Here is a 20,000-nt window from a genome sequence, read left to right on the forward strand (position 1 = left end):
TTATTTTATTTTTTGGGACGAAGGGAATTTTTGTTATTATATATATAAAATAAAATAATATTTATAAATATATAAAATAATATATATATTTATATATAAATATAAAAAAAAATAAATGTACAAATTAACAAAATAATATAAAAAATTATTGACAATTTTTAATATATTAATTTATGTGAAATATATATATTTCTTTTTTTTTTTATATTATAAAAAATCATCATTGCTTGAAAATTTTTTATATTATAAAAAAAAAAAAAAAGGAAAAAAGAATGAAAGAATAAAATAATAAAAAAAAAAAATAAAAATAAAAGTTTTTATATTTTTTTTTATATACATTAAAATGGTATGATAAGAATATAAAATATTTATTATTATATACAAATATATTTATATATAATATATTATATATATATATAATATTATATTTATATTATATTTTTTTATTAATTATACTTTTATATAACATATTTATATATAAATATATTATAATATATAAATTACATTTATAATATATAATATCATATGTTATAAAATATATCATATGTAATATGAATATATTATATATATATATATATATATATATATATAATTATATTATAATATATTTTACATATATATACATAATATATATATATATATACAAAGAAAAATAATGCATGTAGGTATACATAATTATTATATATATTATAATATTTTAATATTAAATACAAATAATATTATATATAATATATTTCTGTGCACGCATGAAGTACAAAAAAGGTTTCCAGTAATATTATATATATATAAAATAATATACCATCATATATATATATATATATAATATATATATTAATAAGTATGAAGTAATTATGTTTTATAATCATATATGTATATATATATGATATATATATATATATATGTATATTATATTATATTATATATTAATACAATTTCTTTATTTATCTTTTTATGAGTTAAATATTTTATAAACAAGGGTTTCATAAATATAATAAAAAATAATATATAAATATATGTAATATACATATATATAATAATCACCTAAGGCCTTGTACAATAATAATAAAAAAATATATATTATATAATATTATATACATATATTAATACTTATATATAGAGTTTTATAATAAAAAAATAAATAAATAGTACTTTAAAAGAAAAAAAAGAAAAAATATATATACATATAAAATACATATATATTAAAATGTATTGAGTTTTAAAATATAAAAAAAAAAAAAGTACTTAAATATAAATAAATATATATATATATATATATATATAACTTATTTTATATTATATATATTTTTTATTTTATTCCTTTTTTAATATACATTATAAAAATTATGTAAATACAATATAAATAAAAATATACAGTCCTATATTTTCTTATTCTCATAAAAAAAAAAAAAAATTTATATTATAAATATATAATAAAAAAACAGGAACAGGATAATATAAAAAAAGAAATATATAATATAGTTATAAAAATATTTTATTTTATTTTATTTTACATTTATATATTTATTATGAATTCTATATTTCGTTAAATATAATTTTCATATAATTCAGTATTATACAAATAAATAATATAGTAAATATATTATAATATTATATATGTAATACATATAATAATTATTTTACATTATTTTATTTTATTTTATTTTATTTTAATTTTTTTTTTTTTTTTTTTTTTTTTTTTTTTTCTGTCCTTCCTATAATTCGCTTAAAAAAAAAAAAATAAAATAAATAATAATATAATTAATTAAAATATATATTTTTAATAAAATATAACATATTCAAAAATACGTATAAAACATTTACAACATTTATAATATTCCATTTTCTGTACTTTTTTCCTGTATTCCTTTTTTTTTTTTTTTTTTTTCTTAAAATAATATAAAAGAAAAAAAAAAAATTATTAAACGGTACGATAATAATAATTTATTTTAATATAAATTGTAATAAATATATCTGCTCAAAGGCTTTAAATAAATTATTTTTTTTTTTCCTTAAAATATATATATATGGTCCAAAATAGAAACGCATAATTTAAAATAAAAACCTTCGCAACATATAATAAATAAAATATATATATAATATATATATTATGATTAATAAAAATAAAATAATAGTTAAACATTATATATATAACAAAATAGAAATATTTTAGCTTATATACAATCCTTCATATTTTGTATATTTTTTTTTTTTTTTTTTTTGGCACAACACATTTCTATAAAACTACAAAATTAATTAAAACAAATTAGCATTATAAAACTTTTAAGTTATCTATTTATTTCTTATTTTTATTTTTTTTCTTTTTATATTTATAAAATAATTTTTACAATTAATAAAAAAAAAAAAAAAAATAATAAATAATAATAATAAAAAAAAAAAAAATAAAAAATAATAATAATAAAAAAAAAAAAAAAAAAAATTATAATAATAAAAAAATAAAATAATAAATAAAATAAATAATAAAAAAATAAAATAAAAATTAAATATTATTATTTATGAACATAAAATATTTATAATAAATTGAAAGATTTATTTTTTTATAATTAACAAATTGTGATAAAGTATATATATATATATATATATATACAATAATGATGACAACTGGAAAAAAATGGGGTTCCAAAAATTTTATACATAGAAAAATGTGGATATATACATATATATATATACATTATTATGATTTGATGCAGTTATCCTTTTATTTTGATATATACAGTGACAAAATCTTATACACATATACATATATATATATATATATATATATATATATATATATATACATACATACATTTGTAATCCTTTATTTTTCCTCATAATCTGCTATTCCTCCTTCTGTTATAGCAAATACGGCCTCGCCTTCTGGTAAGACAGGGGAATCATAAATTTTGCAGATTCGGCTTTCTCCCCTACCCTTTCTTAAGTATAAACGTGTTTGACTAGCATGAGCTATTATGTTTCCACCTATAGGTATTTTCTCATGACCTCCAAACATACTCATGGCATCAACCTTGGCAACGACTTGGTTAGTAATAATAACAGCTACTCCATAAATATCTGCTATTCTTTGTAGCCCTCTTAAAAATCGACATAAATGTGATTGCCTATTAGCTAGCTCACCTCGACCTATATATTCAGATCTATATAGAGCCGTTGCTGAATCCACAATTAATAAAGCAAATCTTGCATCTGCCATCATAGCGCTAGCATCTATTAATAATTCAGTTTGATGATCACAATTATAGGCTTTAGCATATGCTATATTATTTAAACAATCCGTTGGATGTAAACCATACCTTTTAGCGATAGCTACAATACGCTCAGGTCTAAAAGTACCTTCCGTATCTATCCATAAACATTTACCTTCTCCTCCTGATTGTTCAATAGGTAATTGACATGTAATAGCTAAAGTATGACATAGTTGACTTTTTCCTGTACGAAATTCACCAAATAATTCCGTAATACCACCTGTTTCTATTCCACCTTTTAATAAGGCATCTAATTGTTTTGATCCTGTGGTAAATTTTATTAAATTTTGTCTTGCGTCGTGATAATCTATAGCATTACAAAAACCTGAATTACATAATTCTTTACATGCCTTTTTTAATTTCTCTGCTTTCTGTTCACTTATACCTTTAATAGCACATAACGTACGCATAGGAGCATATGCCACACATTCAACAGTTTGTAATCCACCCTCCTTAAGTAATTCTAAATCTCTTTTTACAAAACCTTTTGCTAATAATTGTTCTATTTTTAAAGGTCCAGTATATAACTGTTCTTCTTCTATTTCATCAATAGTACTACTATTGGAAATTTTCTGCGACTTATCTTCTTTTGTATTTGCTTGTTTCATATTTAGACATAACAAATAGACTAACAAAAGATTTATATATATATATATATATATATATATATATATATTTATATGTACGAAATATAAAAAAAAAAAAAAAAAAAAACAAATGAAGGAAGGAAGGAAAGTAAAGAAAAATAAATACAGTTCTTGGTAAGTAAAAATAGTATTTATTTTAGTAACACAATTGTGAGTGAATAATTAAATCAATAAACAAATAAGAAAATTAAAATAAAAAATAAATAATTGTATATATGTATATATATATATATTTATATATGTACTTTATATTTATTCTCTTTATTCTAATTTTCATACATCTCATTTGAGCCTCATTATATTTCATAAAAATAATAACCTCATTTATTAAAAAAAATATTAATATATATATATACAATTAATATGTTACCTTTAAAATATATACATATATATATATATATATATATTTACATAAAATTATAAATATTTATATATATAAATTAAGAGTATACAATGATACCACATGGAATTTGTTTTTAAATATATACAAATATATAAATGCGTTTTTATATTATATAAAATATAATTATATATACTATATTACATTTTGGAATTATATATATATATATATATATATATATGTATGTATGTATGTATGTATAAAATTTTTTTTTTTTTTTTTTTTCTTCACACACAGTACTACTATTTATATGACTAGCTTTTTTTTCATAATGCCTTTTTTTTTTTTTTTTTTTTTCTTTCTTTTAATATACATAGAAGATAATTTTTCATAAAAATTTGGTTGGAAATTATGACTTGTTCATGTTATAGTTAATATAAAAAAAAAAATAATAAATAATAAATAATAAAATTTAAATGAAATAAATTCAAATATTTGTATAATCAAAAATGTAAAATGCATACATATATACAAAAAAAAAAAGAAAGAAAATAATAAATAAATAAATATATATATATATATATATATAATCATGAATAATAGTTGGAATAAATTGATTTAAATGATTTAAAGAATAAAAAAAAAAATAATATAAATTACACATGCTTGATCAAATTACTATAAAACAAACTTGCACAGCATTGATCTTTTTTTTATAGTTAATAATATTAACAAAACTAATTATATAAGCATTTACAGAATACATATTTGAATGCTTTAAGTCGTATTCATACGAAATTTAGAACTACTTGTATGATGATATATATTTCATGATACAATGTACATGTATATATGATACCTTCCTTTTCTTACTACTTCATGTAAGATTCGAAATTGCTCTCATCAGCTAAAAAATAAAAAAAAATTAAATCATCACATATATATATATATATATATATATATATATATATATTATGTCTCTATTAATATAAATAAATAAAAATAAAATATATATAAATACAGAAAAATATATATATATATATATATATATATATATATATATATATATATATGCTTAATAATTACAATTTGTATGTGCGCCTTAACGTGCGATATCTGCTTATTCCAGTAGGACAATTTCCTAAAAGAAAATTAGTAAAATAACAAGCAAAATATTTATACATTCATATATATATATATATATATATATATATATATATATATATATATATATATATGTGTATGTTTCTTTTTAAACTCACTCTTCATAAAGATTTATTTTTTTCTTAAGAAATTTTATCGCCTCTTCAAGTGTCATTTCTAAGTAAAATTCGTATCCTAGCTGTATAAAAATCTTATTTTTATTTATACTAAAAAAAAAAAATAAAAATAAATAAATAAATAATATATATATATATATAATATTATATACTATAAAAGTGAAATATATATATATTTATATTTATATTTATTCATATTTTCCGCATTTCTTTTACATGTCAGCGTAAACATAACTATCACACCCCAGGGAAGTCAACGTCTCTACTTCACTTTTATCTTTCATATTAACAAATAATTTAAGATTTTCAATTAAAATTTCCCTAAAAAATTAAAATAAATGATGACTTATTAATAAAAAGAAAAAAAAAAAAAAAAAATAGGTGATCATATTTCCATATTAATATAAACAAATATATATTATCATCATGCCTTTTCTTTATAAATATATATATATATATATATATATATATATATATATATATATATATATTTTTTATTTCTAACATATCAAAAAGATCTTGTAAGATTTCATCCCTTTTTTTTTGTCGTTCTCTCAGTTTTTCATGTAACACATCGTCAATAAATCCTTCACTCTTAAGAATTAAATTTTGAAACTCGTCTTTCTTTTCTTTATTAATAACTGCTTTACCCAATATATCATAAAGGTTGCTCATTTTTACAGCATCGTACAATATATTTAAAAAAATAAAAAAAATTAAAATAAATTAAAAAGTAATTATATATATATATATATTTATTTATTTATTTATTTTAAATATGGAATGTACTTAAAAAAAATTTCATATATAATTATGCTACTATAGGTTAAAAAAAAAAATCCTTTTTATATACATATATTTTTTCATATCCCTTTAAAAGAAAAAAAAAAAAAGGTATATTAGAAAATATGCAAGTTCATTATAAAAATTGACAACATATAGTATTTGTGACGTTAAAATTTTATTGGGTATAAATAAGAAAAAAAAAAAAATTAATAAATTATTGAATTACTTAATTAATAAGATAATAAATCATTAAACAAAAATATATACATATATATATATATATATATATATATATATATTTAATATAATAAATTAATTATTGAATAAATATATTAATAAATAATTAAATAAATAAAAGTAGATAGGTATGTATGTATAATATAATATATATTTATATATATATATATATATATATATATATATATGTTAGAAAAAAACTAAAGGTGACGAAAAAATTGAAACATTTTATATGATCGGAAAGAAAACACTAATTAAATATACAAAAATTTATGTATATATATATATATATATATTCATTTTTTACAATACTTTTGATTTACAAATTATAGCTAGTGAACTATCCATTCTTGTATATACCCAATAAATTTAATATAATTATCTTTTGGTCTTTCAATTTGTTGTAATATCTTTTTAATATTTGAAATTTTTTTTTTATAAGTTGCACATTTTTTTTTGATGTCCGTATATTTTTTATGATCAGCATTTTTTAAACTATTATTGTTTAATCCATATTTTAGTGCATTTTGAAATTTCAATAATTCTTGGAATCTATGTTTTTTTTCAAATGATAAGATGTGGTAAATAGCTTCATATATATTATAATCTTCATTTAAGTTATCTAGATTATTTTTTTCTTGTTGTATATCTTTTACTAGATTATCATATAATTGAATGATTTCATTATAAGTATTTGTTAAATTTTCTTTTTTATTTTTAAGTGATTTAAGACTTTTTTTTATTAAACCAATTTGATGTTGTATTTTAAAAGAAATATTTTTTCCCATATCAAAATTTTTTTGACAAAATTCTTTTTTATTATCTAAATCGTTTCTTTTATTCAGGGCTATTTTAATATTAGACAGAATAACATTTTGTTGTTTTTTGATATTATCGAAAATATTATTTTTATTTGTAATATCTTTTTTTAATTGCATGATATCTTTATTTTCTAAATATTCTTTAGCAATTTGTTGTAATTTTTTTTTATCTATAATTTCTTGTTCTAATGAAAGTATTTGATTTTCATAATTTAGTATATTTTGTTGGTAATTTTCTTTTTCTTTTTTTAGATGATTAATTTGTGATGTTAGATATTCTTTTTTATTTTTATGTTCTTCATTTTTATTATTAATATTTTCTTTCCATATAAGTAAATCATTTTCAATATATTCTATTTTATCTATGGTTTCTTTATTTTTCAAAGCGAACTTTTCTAAATGTAATCTGATATATGTGATATTTTTATTAACCTTTTTAATAAATTCAAAAATATTTTTATAATTTTCTTCAAGTTCGATTTTTTTTTGATCAAATATAAGACACAGATCTTTGCATTTACATATTTCTTCATTCATTTTATTATTTTCATTTTGTATATCTATTAATTCGGATTGTTTTATAAACCATTCCTTTTCTAATAATCTACTGCTTTTTTGTATATCTTGGTTCTGTTTATTCAATTTTTGAATTTTCATTTCTAGGGTAGCAGGTACGACAAAAAAAGAACCATTATTATTATTATTATTGTTGTTGTTATTATTATTGTTATTATTATTATTGTTGTTGTTATTATTATCATTGTTGTTGTTATTATTATCATTGTTGTTGTTATTATTATCATTGTTGTTATTATTTTTCATATGATCATATTGCTCGTCACCCATTTTTTTTTTTTTTTTCTTATCATATTGTTCATTTAACCTATCCACCTCATTCTGTCTACTTTCAATAAGATAATGATTTTTTTTTATGGTTTGATTATATTTTTCTAATATTTCATTTTTTTCATCATATTCTTGATTAAGTTTATCTGCTTTTTTTTTCATGTTTTCCATCTTGGTTCGTTGTAACATATGTTGTATTTTTATTCTAATAATATGATTTTTATAATTTTCCTTATCAATTTCTTTTTTTGTAATATTTTCATTAAGCGAAGCAACATCATTTTTTAATTTTGATGAGAAGTGTGTTATATTAATTTGTTCAGTATACATATGTATAATTTTATCTATATTTTTATTTATATTATCTTTGATTATTTTTATATCATTTTGTTTGTCTTTTATATTTTTAGATAGTATATGTATATCATTTCTTAGAGATACTAATAAATCTTTTTCATTAATAATATTATTTTTTATATCTTGATTTTCTTTTAATATATTAATATATTTATTATGTATTTCATTTTTTTTCTTGTCTAATTTAGACATATCATTTCTTAATATGTTCAATTCATGTAATAATTTATCTCTATTTTCTAGTTCATAATTATATTCTTTACATAAATTTTCATATTTCTTTTCCATTTCTAGTATATTAATTTTTACAATATTTAGTTGTGTATTCATTTTACTTATAGCTTCATCTCTTTTTTTTATTTGATATAATGAATTATTAAGTTTATTCATAATTTTATTTTTCTCATCTTTAAAGTGTAATAAATTTTTTTTCTCTTCTTCTATTAATTGTTTCTTATTTTGTATTTCTCTTTCTTCATGTAGAATCATATCCTTTTTAATATTTATATCATTTAATAGATCATTAATTTGATAATTCATTTTATTAAGTAAATTATCTTTTTTATTAATTTTATTGTGTGTTATATTATTTGTTTCATTATTATTAACTCTAGAAGACATAATATTTTGCCCTACTTTGGTATTTGCCAAGATGTATTCGGAATATTTTTTTATATTATTTAATTCTAACAATTTATTATTATATTTTTTATAAATATCAGAAAAAGTAGTTATCTCTTTTTTTAAACTACAAATATCATAATTATATATATCGCTCAATTGTATATTTTCGTTATTATATTTATTTTGTTCTTCATAAATATATTCTAAGGACATATCCAATTCTTTTTCTTTTTTTTTTAAAACATCATTTTCTTTATTTAATCTGTATAATTCTAAACCGATATCTTTAACCTTATCTTGTAGTTGGTTTTTTTCATATTCTTTATTTCTTAATTTCTCTGTTAATATTTGATTCTTTTTTTTTAGTTGATCCACAAATATATCTTTCAGGTTATTTATCTTTTCATTATTATTATTATTATTATTATTATTATTATTATTATTATTATTACTATTATTTTTCAGTTTCTTCTTACTTTTTATTATATTATCTTTTCTGGTATCATCACTAGCTTCTTTTTTTTTATTATCATCTATTTGTAATACCTCTTCATGCACAACATCATCATACTTATAATAATAATTATTATTATCCATGTCATCATTATCATTATATATATTTTCTTTTGTGTACTTATCATATTCATATACATTTTTATCTTCAAGATTATCTTTTATATTAAATGAGTCTGGTTGGATATACTTGGTCTTTACATAATTATCATCCGATGTATTATATAATATATCATCTTCTTTTTTAGGAAATTCCTCTATATCTACAATATTATTTTTATTTATATCTATGATTTTATTGGAATTATTCGTACTCACATTTATTACATTATCATCTATATTATTACTTTTTGTTTCTTCCTTATCTATATTAATAATGCTTATATTAGAGGTATATGTTTTATTATTATTATTATTTTTCTTTTTCTTTTTTTTTTTCAACTCTTTTTTATTAACTTTATTATTACTTTCATTTTCTATTTTATGATCTAATGAACACATGACGAGTGAATCTTTTCTAATTATTTTATTATCATCATCATTATTATTATTATTATTATTATTATTATTATTATTATTGTTATTTATGGAATTACTATGAGTGATCATATTTATTACTTCTTACAAAAAGTAAAAGATATAAAAAAAAAAAAAAAAAAATATCTCATATATAATTTAGATATTCATTATAGGACGTGTTCTATAAATTTCATTTATAATTAAAAAAACCTTTAAAATAAAATATAATAAATTAAATGTTATAGTTATTTTTTCACCATTTAAATGAAAGATATAAAAAATATTTACATACAATATGTAAATGGATAAATAAATAAATGAATATATATATATATATATATATATATATATATTTTTTTTTTATAATGTTCCCATAGGATAAAATAATTTACACATTAATTTCGAGAGCATAAGAAAATGTAAAAATACTTGCGCTTATGCGTTTTTAGACAGGGGACAGAAAGGGGAAAATGATAATAAAATAAAATAAGAAAAGAAAAGAAAAAAAAAAAAAACTAATATATCTATATATATATATATATATTGTAAGAAAGTTATACATCATACGAACAGTGCATATTATTATTGTTCTGAATATAGGAAAAAAAATATAAATATACATATCTTTAGATTTTTCTATCTTTCCAAAAATATGAAAGAAGAGAAAAGGAGGATAAGAAAAAATAAACCCTGAGACCTTATTTACTTATGAACTTAATATATATATATATATATTATATTATATTATATCCATTTTATTATTCTTTAAAATTTTTTAATTTTAAAATATAGAAACGTAAAATATATCATTGAATATTATTTTATTTTACTTTTGCCGTAGCCCAAGAGTATCACATAAATATATTATATTATATATATTATAAATATATATTTCTTAATTTTTTTTTTTTTTCATTTCCTTATTCATTTTTGTTTATTATAAAGGGATAAACACAAGAATTTTCAGAATTACATAATATTCTTTATATTTATAAAAAAAAAAATTAAAAATTAATATTTAGCCATCATTTTGCTTTCTCTAAAAAAGAAAAAAATTATATAACATAAAAAAAAAATATTACATAATATAAATATATATATATTATATATATTGCATAATATTTTTATTTTATATATTTATTTACTATAAATAATGTTTATTTCTCTACATATAAATATATATATATATATATATAATATTACTATGAAGTAATATAATCACATGTTATATATATATAATATTATACATTTATGTTCATAAAAAAAATCAGTTGTTTTTTTTTTTTTTTTTTTTTTTTTTTTTTTAAAATAAAAAACTATAATTATATTATTATAGTATATTTTATTAAATATTACTTATATATAAAAAAAAAAATTTATTTGTTTGATAATAGAATAAACAAATATTTTTTTAAATAAATTTTTATATATATTTAACATTTTTTATATAAATCCAATTTATATTATTTATATAATAATATATCAATATGTTATATATCCATAATTAAAGTCAGTTCGTTATAATATTATTCTTTTTATTAATATAGGAATAATATATATATATATATATTTATATATATATTTATTTTTATTTTTTTTTATTTTTTTATTTTTTTGTCCCTTTTATTTAATAATTTTTTCCATATAATGCATATACACAAACTAAAGAAGAAAATTAAAAAGAAGAAGGAAGGGAAGTACCTAACAAAAAAACACATCCTAAGGAAATTATTTTTGAATGAAGAAGAATTTCGTAAGCTTTGTATTTTTAAAGGAATATATCCAAAAGATTTTAAAGAAATTCCTTTGAAATATCGAAAAAAATTTTATAAACATAAAGTGTTTTATACTAGAAATGATTTTTTAAAATTATCACATGAAAAAATAATTAATGATTTTAGAAAAATAAAAATATATTTAAAAAAATATAAAAAATGTAAATTAACCTTAGAAGATTTTACTCGTTCTAAAAATATTGTAGCAAACTTCCCTGTATATAAATTAGAACATATAATAAAAGAACGATATCCTATATTGTCATATGCTGTAGATCATTTAGATGATGCCTTAAGTTGTATTATTGCTTACTCACAATTACCTTCCAATCATAAATATGGTATTAAAAATAATATGGTTAAAACATGTGAAATGTTGAAAGACCATTTTCATTATTATGTATATAAGACCAATAGAATTAAAAAAGCCTTTATAAGTGTTAAAGGATATTATTTACAAGCAGAAATTTTAAAGAAAAAAGTCACATGGATTATACCACATATATTCACACCTTATTTAGATACATCAATTGATTTTAAATTAATATCCGATTTTATTGAATATTACATAGCCCTCTTGAAATTTGTATTATTCAAATTATATAAGCTTGATAATATGTTATATCCACCAAAACAAGATAACGACTTGAAAAATGAAAAACTCGCTCACCTATCTTATGACAAAGATTATAGTACAAACGAGAATAATATAGATATCAACATGAATCAAGAACTACAAAGCAAATGTAATGTAAATACAAATGAAGATCTTAACACATGTCAGGAAAAAACAAAAGAAAAAAATCACAAAAGTGATAACAACCCACATGAACATACTACTAATATAGATAATAACAATTTTAATAATATCCATCTTCAAGATAATTGTGATTTAAATAAAAATGAAGGAAAAAATTTAACAAATAATATAATTCATAAAAACAGTGAAGCTGATAATGGACATGTTCATCCAGACGATCATATTGATATAGATGAACATAATAAATTAAAAGAATTATTTAAAAACCACATTTTTTATATTCACAATGATATGCCTTTTGATGTGCTCTCCATTATTATCTTATCATGTGGAGGAAAAATATCATGGAATTCAAGGATATCCCCAATACATTATGATGATAATAATATTACTCATGAGATATACGAAAAAGATAAAAACACTATTCATTTGAATAATCCTGAAAATGAATATAAAAGAATTCACATACAACCACAATATATATTTGATTGTTTAAATGAAAAAAATATATTACCATGTTCAGATTATTTAACGGAAAAAGAAAACTTACCTGTACACCTGTCACCTTTTATTGAAGATGAAAATTTTAAAAATCTAGTTAAGAAAGAAGAATATACCATAAATAAAATGCTCAATCAAAAAATCAAAGAAGAACAATATAAAGATTTTTCTAAAGAAAATAATAATATTTTTAAATCACCAAATTATAAAGAAGAAGAAGAAGAAGAAAATGATGATCGTGAAACAGCTAATCTTATATTAAACAACAAAAGACAGGCAGCCTTAAATAATCAACTCGAAAGGGAAAATGAAGACATCAATCAATTAAAAGAAAATGATACTATATTGAATAAACAAACTGATCAAACGCAAATCTTAAAAACACAAAATTTAAAATCACAAGAACAAGAAATACAAAGACATAAAATCGTACTCAGCAAAAAGAAAAGGAAATTATTCGCCCGCATAGATATGGCACAGAAGCGACAAAAGGCAACCATAGACAAATTTATGAAAAAAATAAATAAAAATAAAAGTAAATAAATAAATAAATATATATATATATATATATATATATATTTATAATTATATAATTTTTTTTTTTTTTTTTTATTTTATAATTTTTTATTATTTTGTTCCTTTTTTTTTATATGTTTACTCTGTGTTTCTTTTTTTAAAGAAGTACTATATTTTAAATTATATTATTTAACTATGTGAACATTCAAATTAAGTTTAAAGAAGAAAAAATATGAAAAAAAAAAAAAAAAAAAAACTCACAAAAATATATCATACAACATACACAAATATATATATATATTATGTATATATATATTATTTATGTATATCTTTATATGTTTATGAAATATATAAATTTTTAATGAATTCTTAACGGAAATGGGCTCACTAGAATATTAAAATAAATATATCAAGCATGAAATTATTTATTCTTTTAAATATAACATAATATATATATATATATATATATATATATATATATATATGTATTTATTTGTTTAATTTTACATTATATATATATATATATATATTTTTTTTTTTTTTTTTTTTTTTTTTTTATTATTATTTACTACTTTGAAACAACATTATAAAACGGTAATAATAATTAATCTATTAATATATATATTTATATATATATATAAAACATAAATAAGATTTAAAAAAAATGTATGAATAGTAAAAAATATGTGCTAAAATATAAACGAACATAACTTAGATATTCTACTATGTGTACATATATATATATAATTATTTTTTTTTTCTTTTTAAAAATATATATATAAAATGAATACTCATATAAAGTTAGGCACCAAACCAAATTTTACTGGCGGTGAACAAAAAATAAGATTAAAATAAAATAATTGATGACTATGCTTTGTGTCTTCATTTTTGGAAATGTATAAAATATATATATATATATATATATATATGTATATATTTCATTTATTCTGAACTTCTTTGAATCCAGAAAAATATAAATAAATAAATATATATATATACATATATTTATTTTGTTTTATTTTGCTTTACTTTGTATTGTTTTATTTTGCTTTTTTTTGTTTTATTTTGTTGGGGTATGGGTTTAGGAAGAAATTTTTTGATCATCTGCTACGGCATCTAGGAAGTTACTAACCGTGTGCGAATCTATTGAAGGGAAATGTAAATTTCTTATATACTTATTTGATATCCCTAAAGTATTCGATAAAATTCTGGAGGCATTTATAGAAGATTGTTTATTACTATCCATTACATTATTATAAACGTTAATAGCTGCTTGTCCTAATGAATTTGAAGAAAAATGATTATTATTATTATTATTATTATTATTATTGTTATTATTCATGTGATTTTTTTTAGAATTTATTTTTTCACCTGCTAAACTTGATCGTAACAAATCTACAGTATTAAATGTATCTATATTATCATTTTTTGGTCGTTCAATAAAAAAGTTCATATTATCTTCAACTTTAATATAATCATGATTAGATGATATATGATTCAATTTGTTTAATTTCTTTTTACTTGTACCACCTGTCAAATGATGATCTAATAAATCATTTGATAAATCCAACATCCCTGATAAAACATTATTATTATTATTATTATTATTGTTGTTGTTGTTGTTGTTATTTTTATTTACATGATTCATTTTATTATTACCAAGATAACAACCTTCATCTTCATCTTCATCATCATTAGAATATAATAATGCATCATCTTTCAATTTATTATCTTTTGCATATGTTATAGACCCATCACTACTATTTGAATTTCCTTTAGATATATTTTTATTACTATGATGATGATTATTATGATGGTGATTATTATTATTATTTTTAATCAAATTACTACTTGTAGATGTTGCCGCAACTACACTATTCGCTTTTTTTTTTCCTTTTTTTCCATCAGAATTCTTTAAATCAGTATGATGCTTATACTCTTTTTCCCATTCAGTTCTTTTCAATATAGATAATTTCCTGGCTTCATTATATCCATATTTACTAACACTAAAACTTGTAAACAATCTTTTATTATTTGCAATTTGAAAATATGCATTCCATTTACCAACACCTCTTGGAGATTTAGAAAAGTAAACACCCTTAACCTTATCATCATTTGGATTTACCCCTACAGGCATTTCATATTTTAATTTCCCACCTGTATAGTTATTATTATTTCCATTATTATTATTATTATTATTGTTATTACCATTTGCATTATTTGTACTGTTTGTAGTACTGTTTGTACCGTTTGTATTATTTTTAATATTCTTTGTATTCTTGTTACTATTACCATTACCATTATTATTATTATTATTATTATTATTTGCATTGTGGGCAGATAAGGACTTATTATTCATATCACCCTTTTTATAATTTATTACTCCATCGCCCATCTTATTACTTATATTCTTTCCTCCATGCATATTATTATTTATTATTACATCATTATTATTATCATGATTATTTAACGATAATTCAGAATCATTCATACTAACCTTAGAATTATAATCCGTGTTATAGTCATAGCTATTTTTCTTATTCATATTATTATGATGACCATTAGTATTATTATTAAGATTGTGATAACTACTGTTATGTAATCCATTACTATTGTTATGATTACTATTATTTATACTACTATTATTACTACCAATAGTATTCATCATTATATTATTATTATTATTATTATTGTTGTTGTTGCCAGTTCCTACGTGAACAGAACTCTCCATTATATTATTCGCATTATTAGTACTTAATATAAAATCATATAAAGTACTCGGATTTATATGATCAAATGAATTTTTATAAGAATTTCCCATACCCTTTTTATTTAAACTTTCTTGAGATAAATTTAATATATCCTTAAAATTCTTTATGTTATTTAATAAATTATTCTTATTAGATGCATATGATTTTCTTGTAGTCATGTGACCAGGGATAACATTATTCTCATCCATATATAACTCATTCGTATCTTTTTTTCGATAATCATTATTCCCCATAACTCCAGAGGTCACAAGGCTGCTACTACTACTACTACCCGTAAGATTCTGCAATCCATTATGTGTACTATTTATATTGTTACCTTTCTTATTTTCTAGTAAATTCAATTTTAATTTTTTAAGTACATTAGTATTGTATAATAAATAATTCAAATCAGAAAGAGAATTGTTATTTAGGTTGTTAACATTATTATTGCTACTACTACTATTAATATTATTATTATTATTATTATTAGTTGTGGTATTATTTGTTGATGTGTAATTATCATAATGTTTTCGTTTTCTCATCATATTTTGTAAACTACTCGATAAGTAATTCATATTAGTATCATTACCATTCAACAATAATCCTTGCTCTTTATCATACTTCGAGTAACCCTCTCTATCTTCATAATTATCATCATCGTTCAATTTATAATCTTGTAAAAATTTATTTATATCGCTAGCACTAGAGCACTCGAGCTTTAATTTATTGTCATAATAATTTTTAGCATCCTTAGTTTCTCCATCGAGTTGATACAACTCTGAAATATTCTTATCCTAATATAAAAAAAAAAAAAAAAAAAAAAATATAAACACATATAAGTAAATATAAACACATATAAATAAATATAAACACATATAAGTAAATATAAACACATATAAGTAAATATAAACACATATAAGTAAATATAAACACATATAAATAAATATAAACACATACATACAAATAAATAAATAAATAAATATATATATATATATATATATATTTATTTATTTATACACATTGTGGTGCTCTTTATTTTTACCTCTAGGAGAGAACCACCATTCAATTGAGAATATAAATACTTAAGAATATTCAAATCACTCATGTTGTTATCCAAATCCTTTAGTTTAATTTTATCATTCTTTACACACGTATTTGCATACTCAGACATAAGCATTTTTAATTGTAAGTAAGTATTAAGATTAGCACTACTAATATTATCCTGGACACTAGAATGGCTACAGGTACTATACATATTATCACTATCCTTAGAATTTAGTTTGCTTAAATTTTTATATTTTTCTACGACCTTTTCAGCTTCTTGGATATAGTTATTATTAAAATCATTGTATGAACTGTAATCTATACTTACATTTAATTTGTTAAGAATATTTTCATCCGAATAATTACAACTTTTTTTATGATATGCCCCAGAAGAGACTGCAGAATAATTATTATTATTACTATTATTATTATTATTATTATTATTATTGTTGTTGTTCTTATTTACTACTGGTGTAGAACCCACATTTCCATTATTGCTTAATGAAATAGCATTTTTATTCGTATTCAAACAATTGAAAGGAAATATATTTGAATAATTTAAACTCGATGAGTTATTAGCACAGCTTGTATAATTATTATTACCATGGTTTGTACCACATGTATGATTATTTGGTGAACTAGATAATAAATTACATGAATTTCTATTGTTACCACAAGAATTATTATGTTGACATTCCTTTCCTTTTTTTAAATCATAATATACATTAAAACCATTATTACATGTATTATTATTATGTTTTCCAGACATATTATATAATAAATTATGTGCTCCTATCTTGTTATTATCTCCCTGTTGATGATATTGGGATTCTCCATCGGAACAAGACACACTATTATTATTATTATTATTATTATTAAGACTACTACTACTACTATTACTACTACTACTATTATTATTATTGTTACTACAATTACTTTTATTATTATTATTATTATTATTATTGGTGCTGTTGTTTCCATAACTATTCACTATATATGGATTTCTCATATTCAATTGAAAAATATCTTCAACAATTTCCTTTGTCAAATTCTTTTCTATATCTTCCAAAATTTTCTTATTCATCTCCTCCTTATCATTCATATCCTTATCTTCAATACCATCCTCCTTCTCTTTAGACATTTTAAATTTCTTAATAATTTCTAACTCTTCTATACACTCCATTATGGAATCTAAAAAGATACTCTTCACTGCACATATCTTAATATTAGAAAAACAACATAAATAATTATCCAACGTATTCGAGTTTACATTATTTAATAAGTTTACATAATGTGATTCAAACGTTCTATCGGTCGAACCCCATAAAGGTGTTAATCTTTTCAAAATTCTTAAATAATCTACACAAAGAACTTTTAACTTTTTTAAATTCTCAAAGGAATCATTATTATTTTTATTAACATGGCTTTTTACATTAACATTCTTTTTCTTACTACCACCCGTATTCATACAATGATTCATATGATAATTACTACCATTATTATTATTATTACCATTATTATTATTATTATTATTATTGTTACCTTCATTTATAGTATTATTTTCCATATCAGCTTTCTCATTTTTTAAGTATCTATTCAATTTAATACTCAAATCATCATCATCTTTCAAATTTAATAAATTATCTATTATTACTGAGAAAGCCTTATTCTTATTAATACCGCATCCAGAAGGATGCATAATCTCATGTGGATCTATAGATCCATTTTTGTTAGCTATTAATAATTCTTTTAATAAGGTATTCTTTATATTTTCATTATTCATGTCATCATTATAATCATTATCTTGATATTCATCATCTTCCTCTTTATACTGACAATTTAGAGATTTTATTACATCTTCTTTATATGAACTTGAATTATTTTTATTACAATTTATATTATATTTATTCTTACCATTGTTCACACCATCATCATTATCTTCTTCGCCGTCCATTTCTACATTTTCTTCGGCTTCGGCCTCTTCATCACACATCTTATCTAAATAGATACTTGCATTGTTATTATTATTATTATTATTATTATTATTATTATTATTATTATTATTACTACAATCCGATTGATGATTCTTCTCATTAAAATCTAAAGTTTTTTCATGTTTCTTATTATAAGCATCACTACCTATAATATCATCTTTATATAATAATGAACCTGAAGTTGCATCTTTTTTTTTTATAACATTATTTTCGTCATAACTATCACTAAGACAATTTAAATATAAATTATTATTTTCATTTAATTTTTCATTTTTATTATTATCATCTTCTTCATAATGTCCAGGATCTTCATCTTCATAATTTTCACAATCATTCATATGGTCCTCCATATGGTTATTTATTTTTTCGTCACTTTCTTGAAGATTTAATCTTTTTTCATTCATCTCAAATTCGATATTAGCTGATT

At 18.9% G+C, this 20,000-nt stretch overlaps 5 protein-coding genes across 5 annotated transcripts in view; 1 reads left to right on the forward strand and 4 right to left on the reverse strand.

Annotated features, from left to right (window-relative positions):
• Nucleotides 1-2,818: 2,818 nt before the first annotated feature.
• On the reverse strand, nucleotides 2,819-3,871 carry PF3D7_1107400 (DNA repair protein RAD51; the record flags this gene model as incomplete). The annotated part of the gene is made up of 1 exon (XM_001347726.2): nucleotides 2,819-3,871. The coding sequence occupies one exon, from the start codon at nucleotides 3,869-3,871 to the stop codon at nucleotides 2,819-2,821; it is 1,053 nt and encodes a 350-aa protein (XP_001347762.2).
• Nucleotides 3,872-5,127: 1,256 nt separating this feature from the next.
• On the reverse strand, nucleotides 5,128-6,205 carry PF3D7_1107500 (prefoldin, putative; the record flags this gene model as incomplete). The annotated part of the gene is made up of 5 exons (XM_001347727.2): nucleotides 5,128-5,157; nucleotides 5,337-5,391; nucleotides 5,513-5,620; nucleotides 5,747-5,851; nucleotides 6,036-6,205. 5 exons carry the CDS (start codon nucleotides 6,203-6,205, stop codon nucleotides 5,128-5,130), a joined length of 468 nt encoding a protein of 155 aa, XP_001347763.2.
• Nucleotides 6,206-6,885: 680 nt separating this feature from the next.
• Nucleotides 6,886-10,323, reverse strand: PF3D7_1107600 (conserved Plasmodium protein, unknown function; the record flags this gene model as incomplete). Its single annotated transcript, XM_001347728.1, has 1 exon — nucleotides 6,886-10,323. The coding sequence occupies one exon, from the start codon at nucleotides 10,321-10,323 to the stop codon at nucleotides 6,886-6,888; it is 3,438 nt and encodes a 1,145-aa protein (XP_001347764.1).
• Nucleotides 10,324-11,880: 1,557 nt separating this feature from the next.
• On the forward strand, nucleotides 11,881-13,812 carry PF3D7_1107700 (NOP7-like protein, putative; the record flags this gene model as incomplete). The annotated part of the gene is made up of 1 exon (XM_001347729.1): nucleotides 11,881-13,812. One exon carries the CDS (start codon nucleotides 11,881-11,883, stop codon nucleotides 13,810-13,812), a length of 1,932 nt encoding a protein of 643 aa, XP_001347765.1.
• A 1,054-nt stretch (nucleotides 13,813-14,866) lies between these two features.
• PF3D7_1107800 (AP2 domain transcription factor, putative) overlaps nucleotides 14,867-20,000 on the reverse strand; it is a gene marked incomplete at both ends in the record, with an annotated part of 5,735 nt that continues 601 nt past the window's right edge. Inside the window, 2 exons of the mRNA XM_001347730.1 lie at nucleotides 14,867-17,329; nucleotides 17,578-20,000. The exon at nucleotides 17,578-20,000 is cut by the window's right edge and continues 601 nt beyond it. Of these exons, the coding sequence (XP_001347766.1) occupies nucleotides 14,867-17,329; nucleotides 17,578-20,000 (4,886 nt within the window). The remainder of the gene's footprint in view (nucleotides 17,330-17,577) is intronic.

Source organism: Plasmodium falciparum (assembly GCF_000002765.6).
Source record: "Plasmodium falciparum 3D7 genome assembly, chromosome: 11".
Taxonomy (NCBI): domain Eukaryota; phylum Apicomplexa; class Aconoidasida; order Haemosporida; family Plasmodiidae; genus Plasmodium; species Plasmodium falciparum.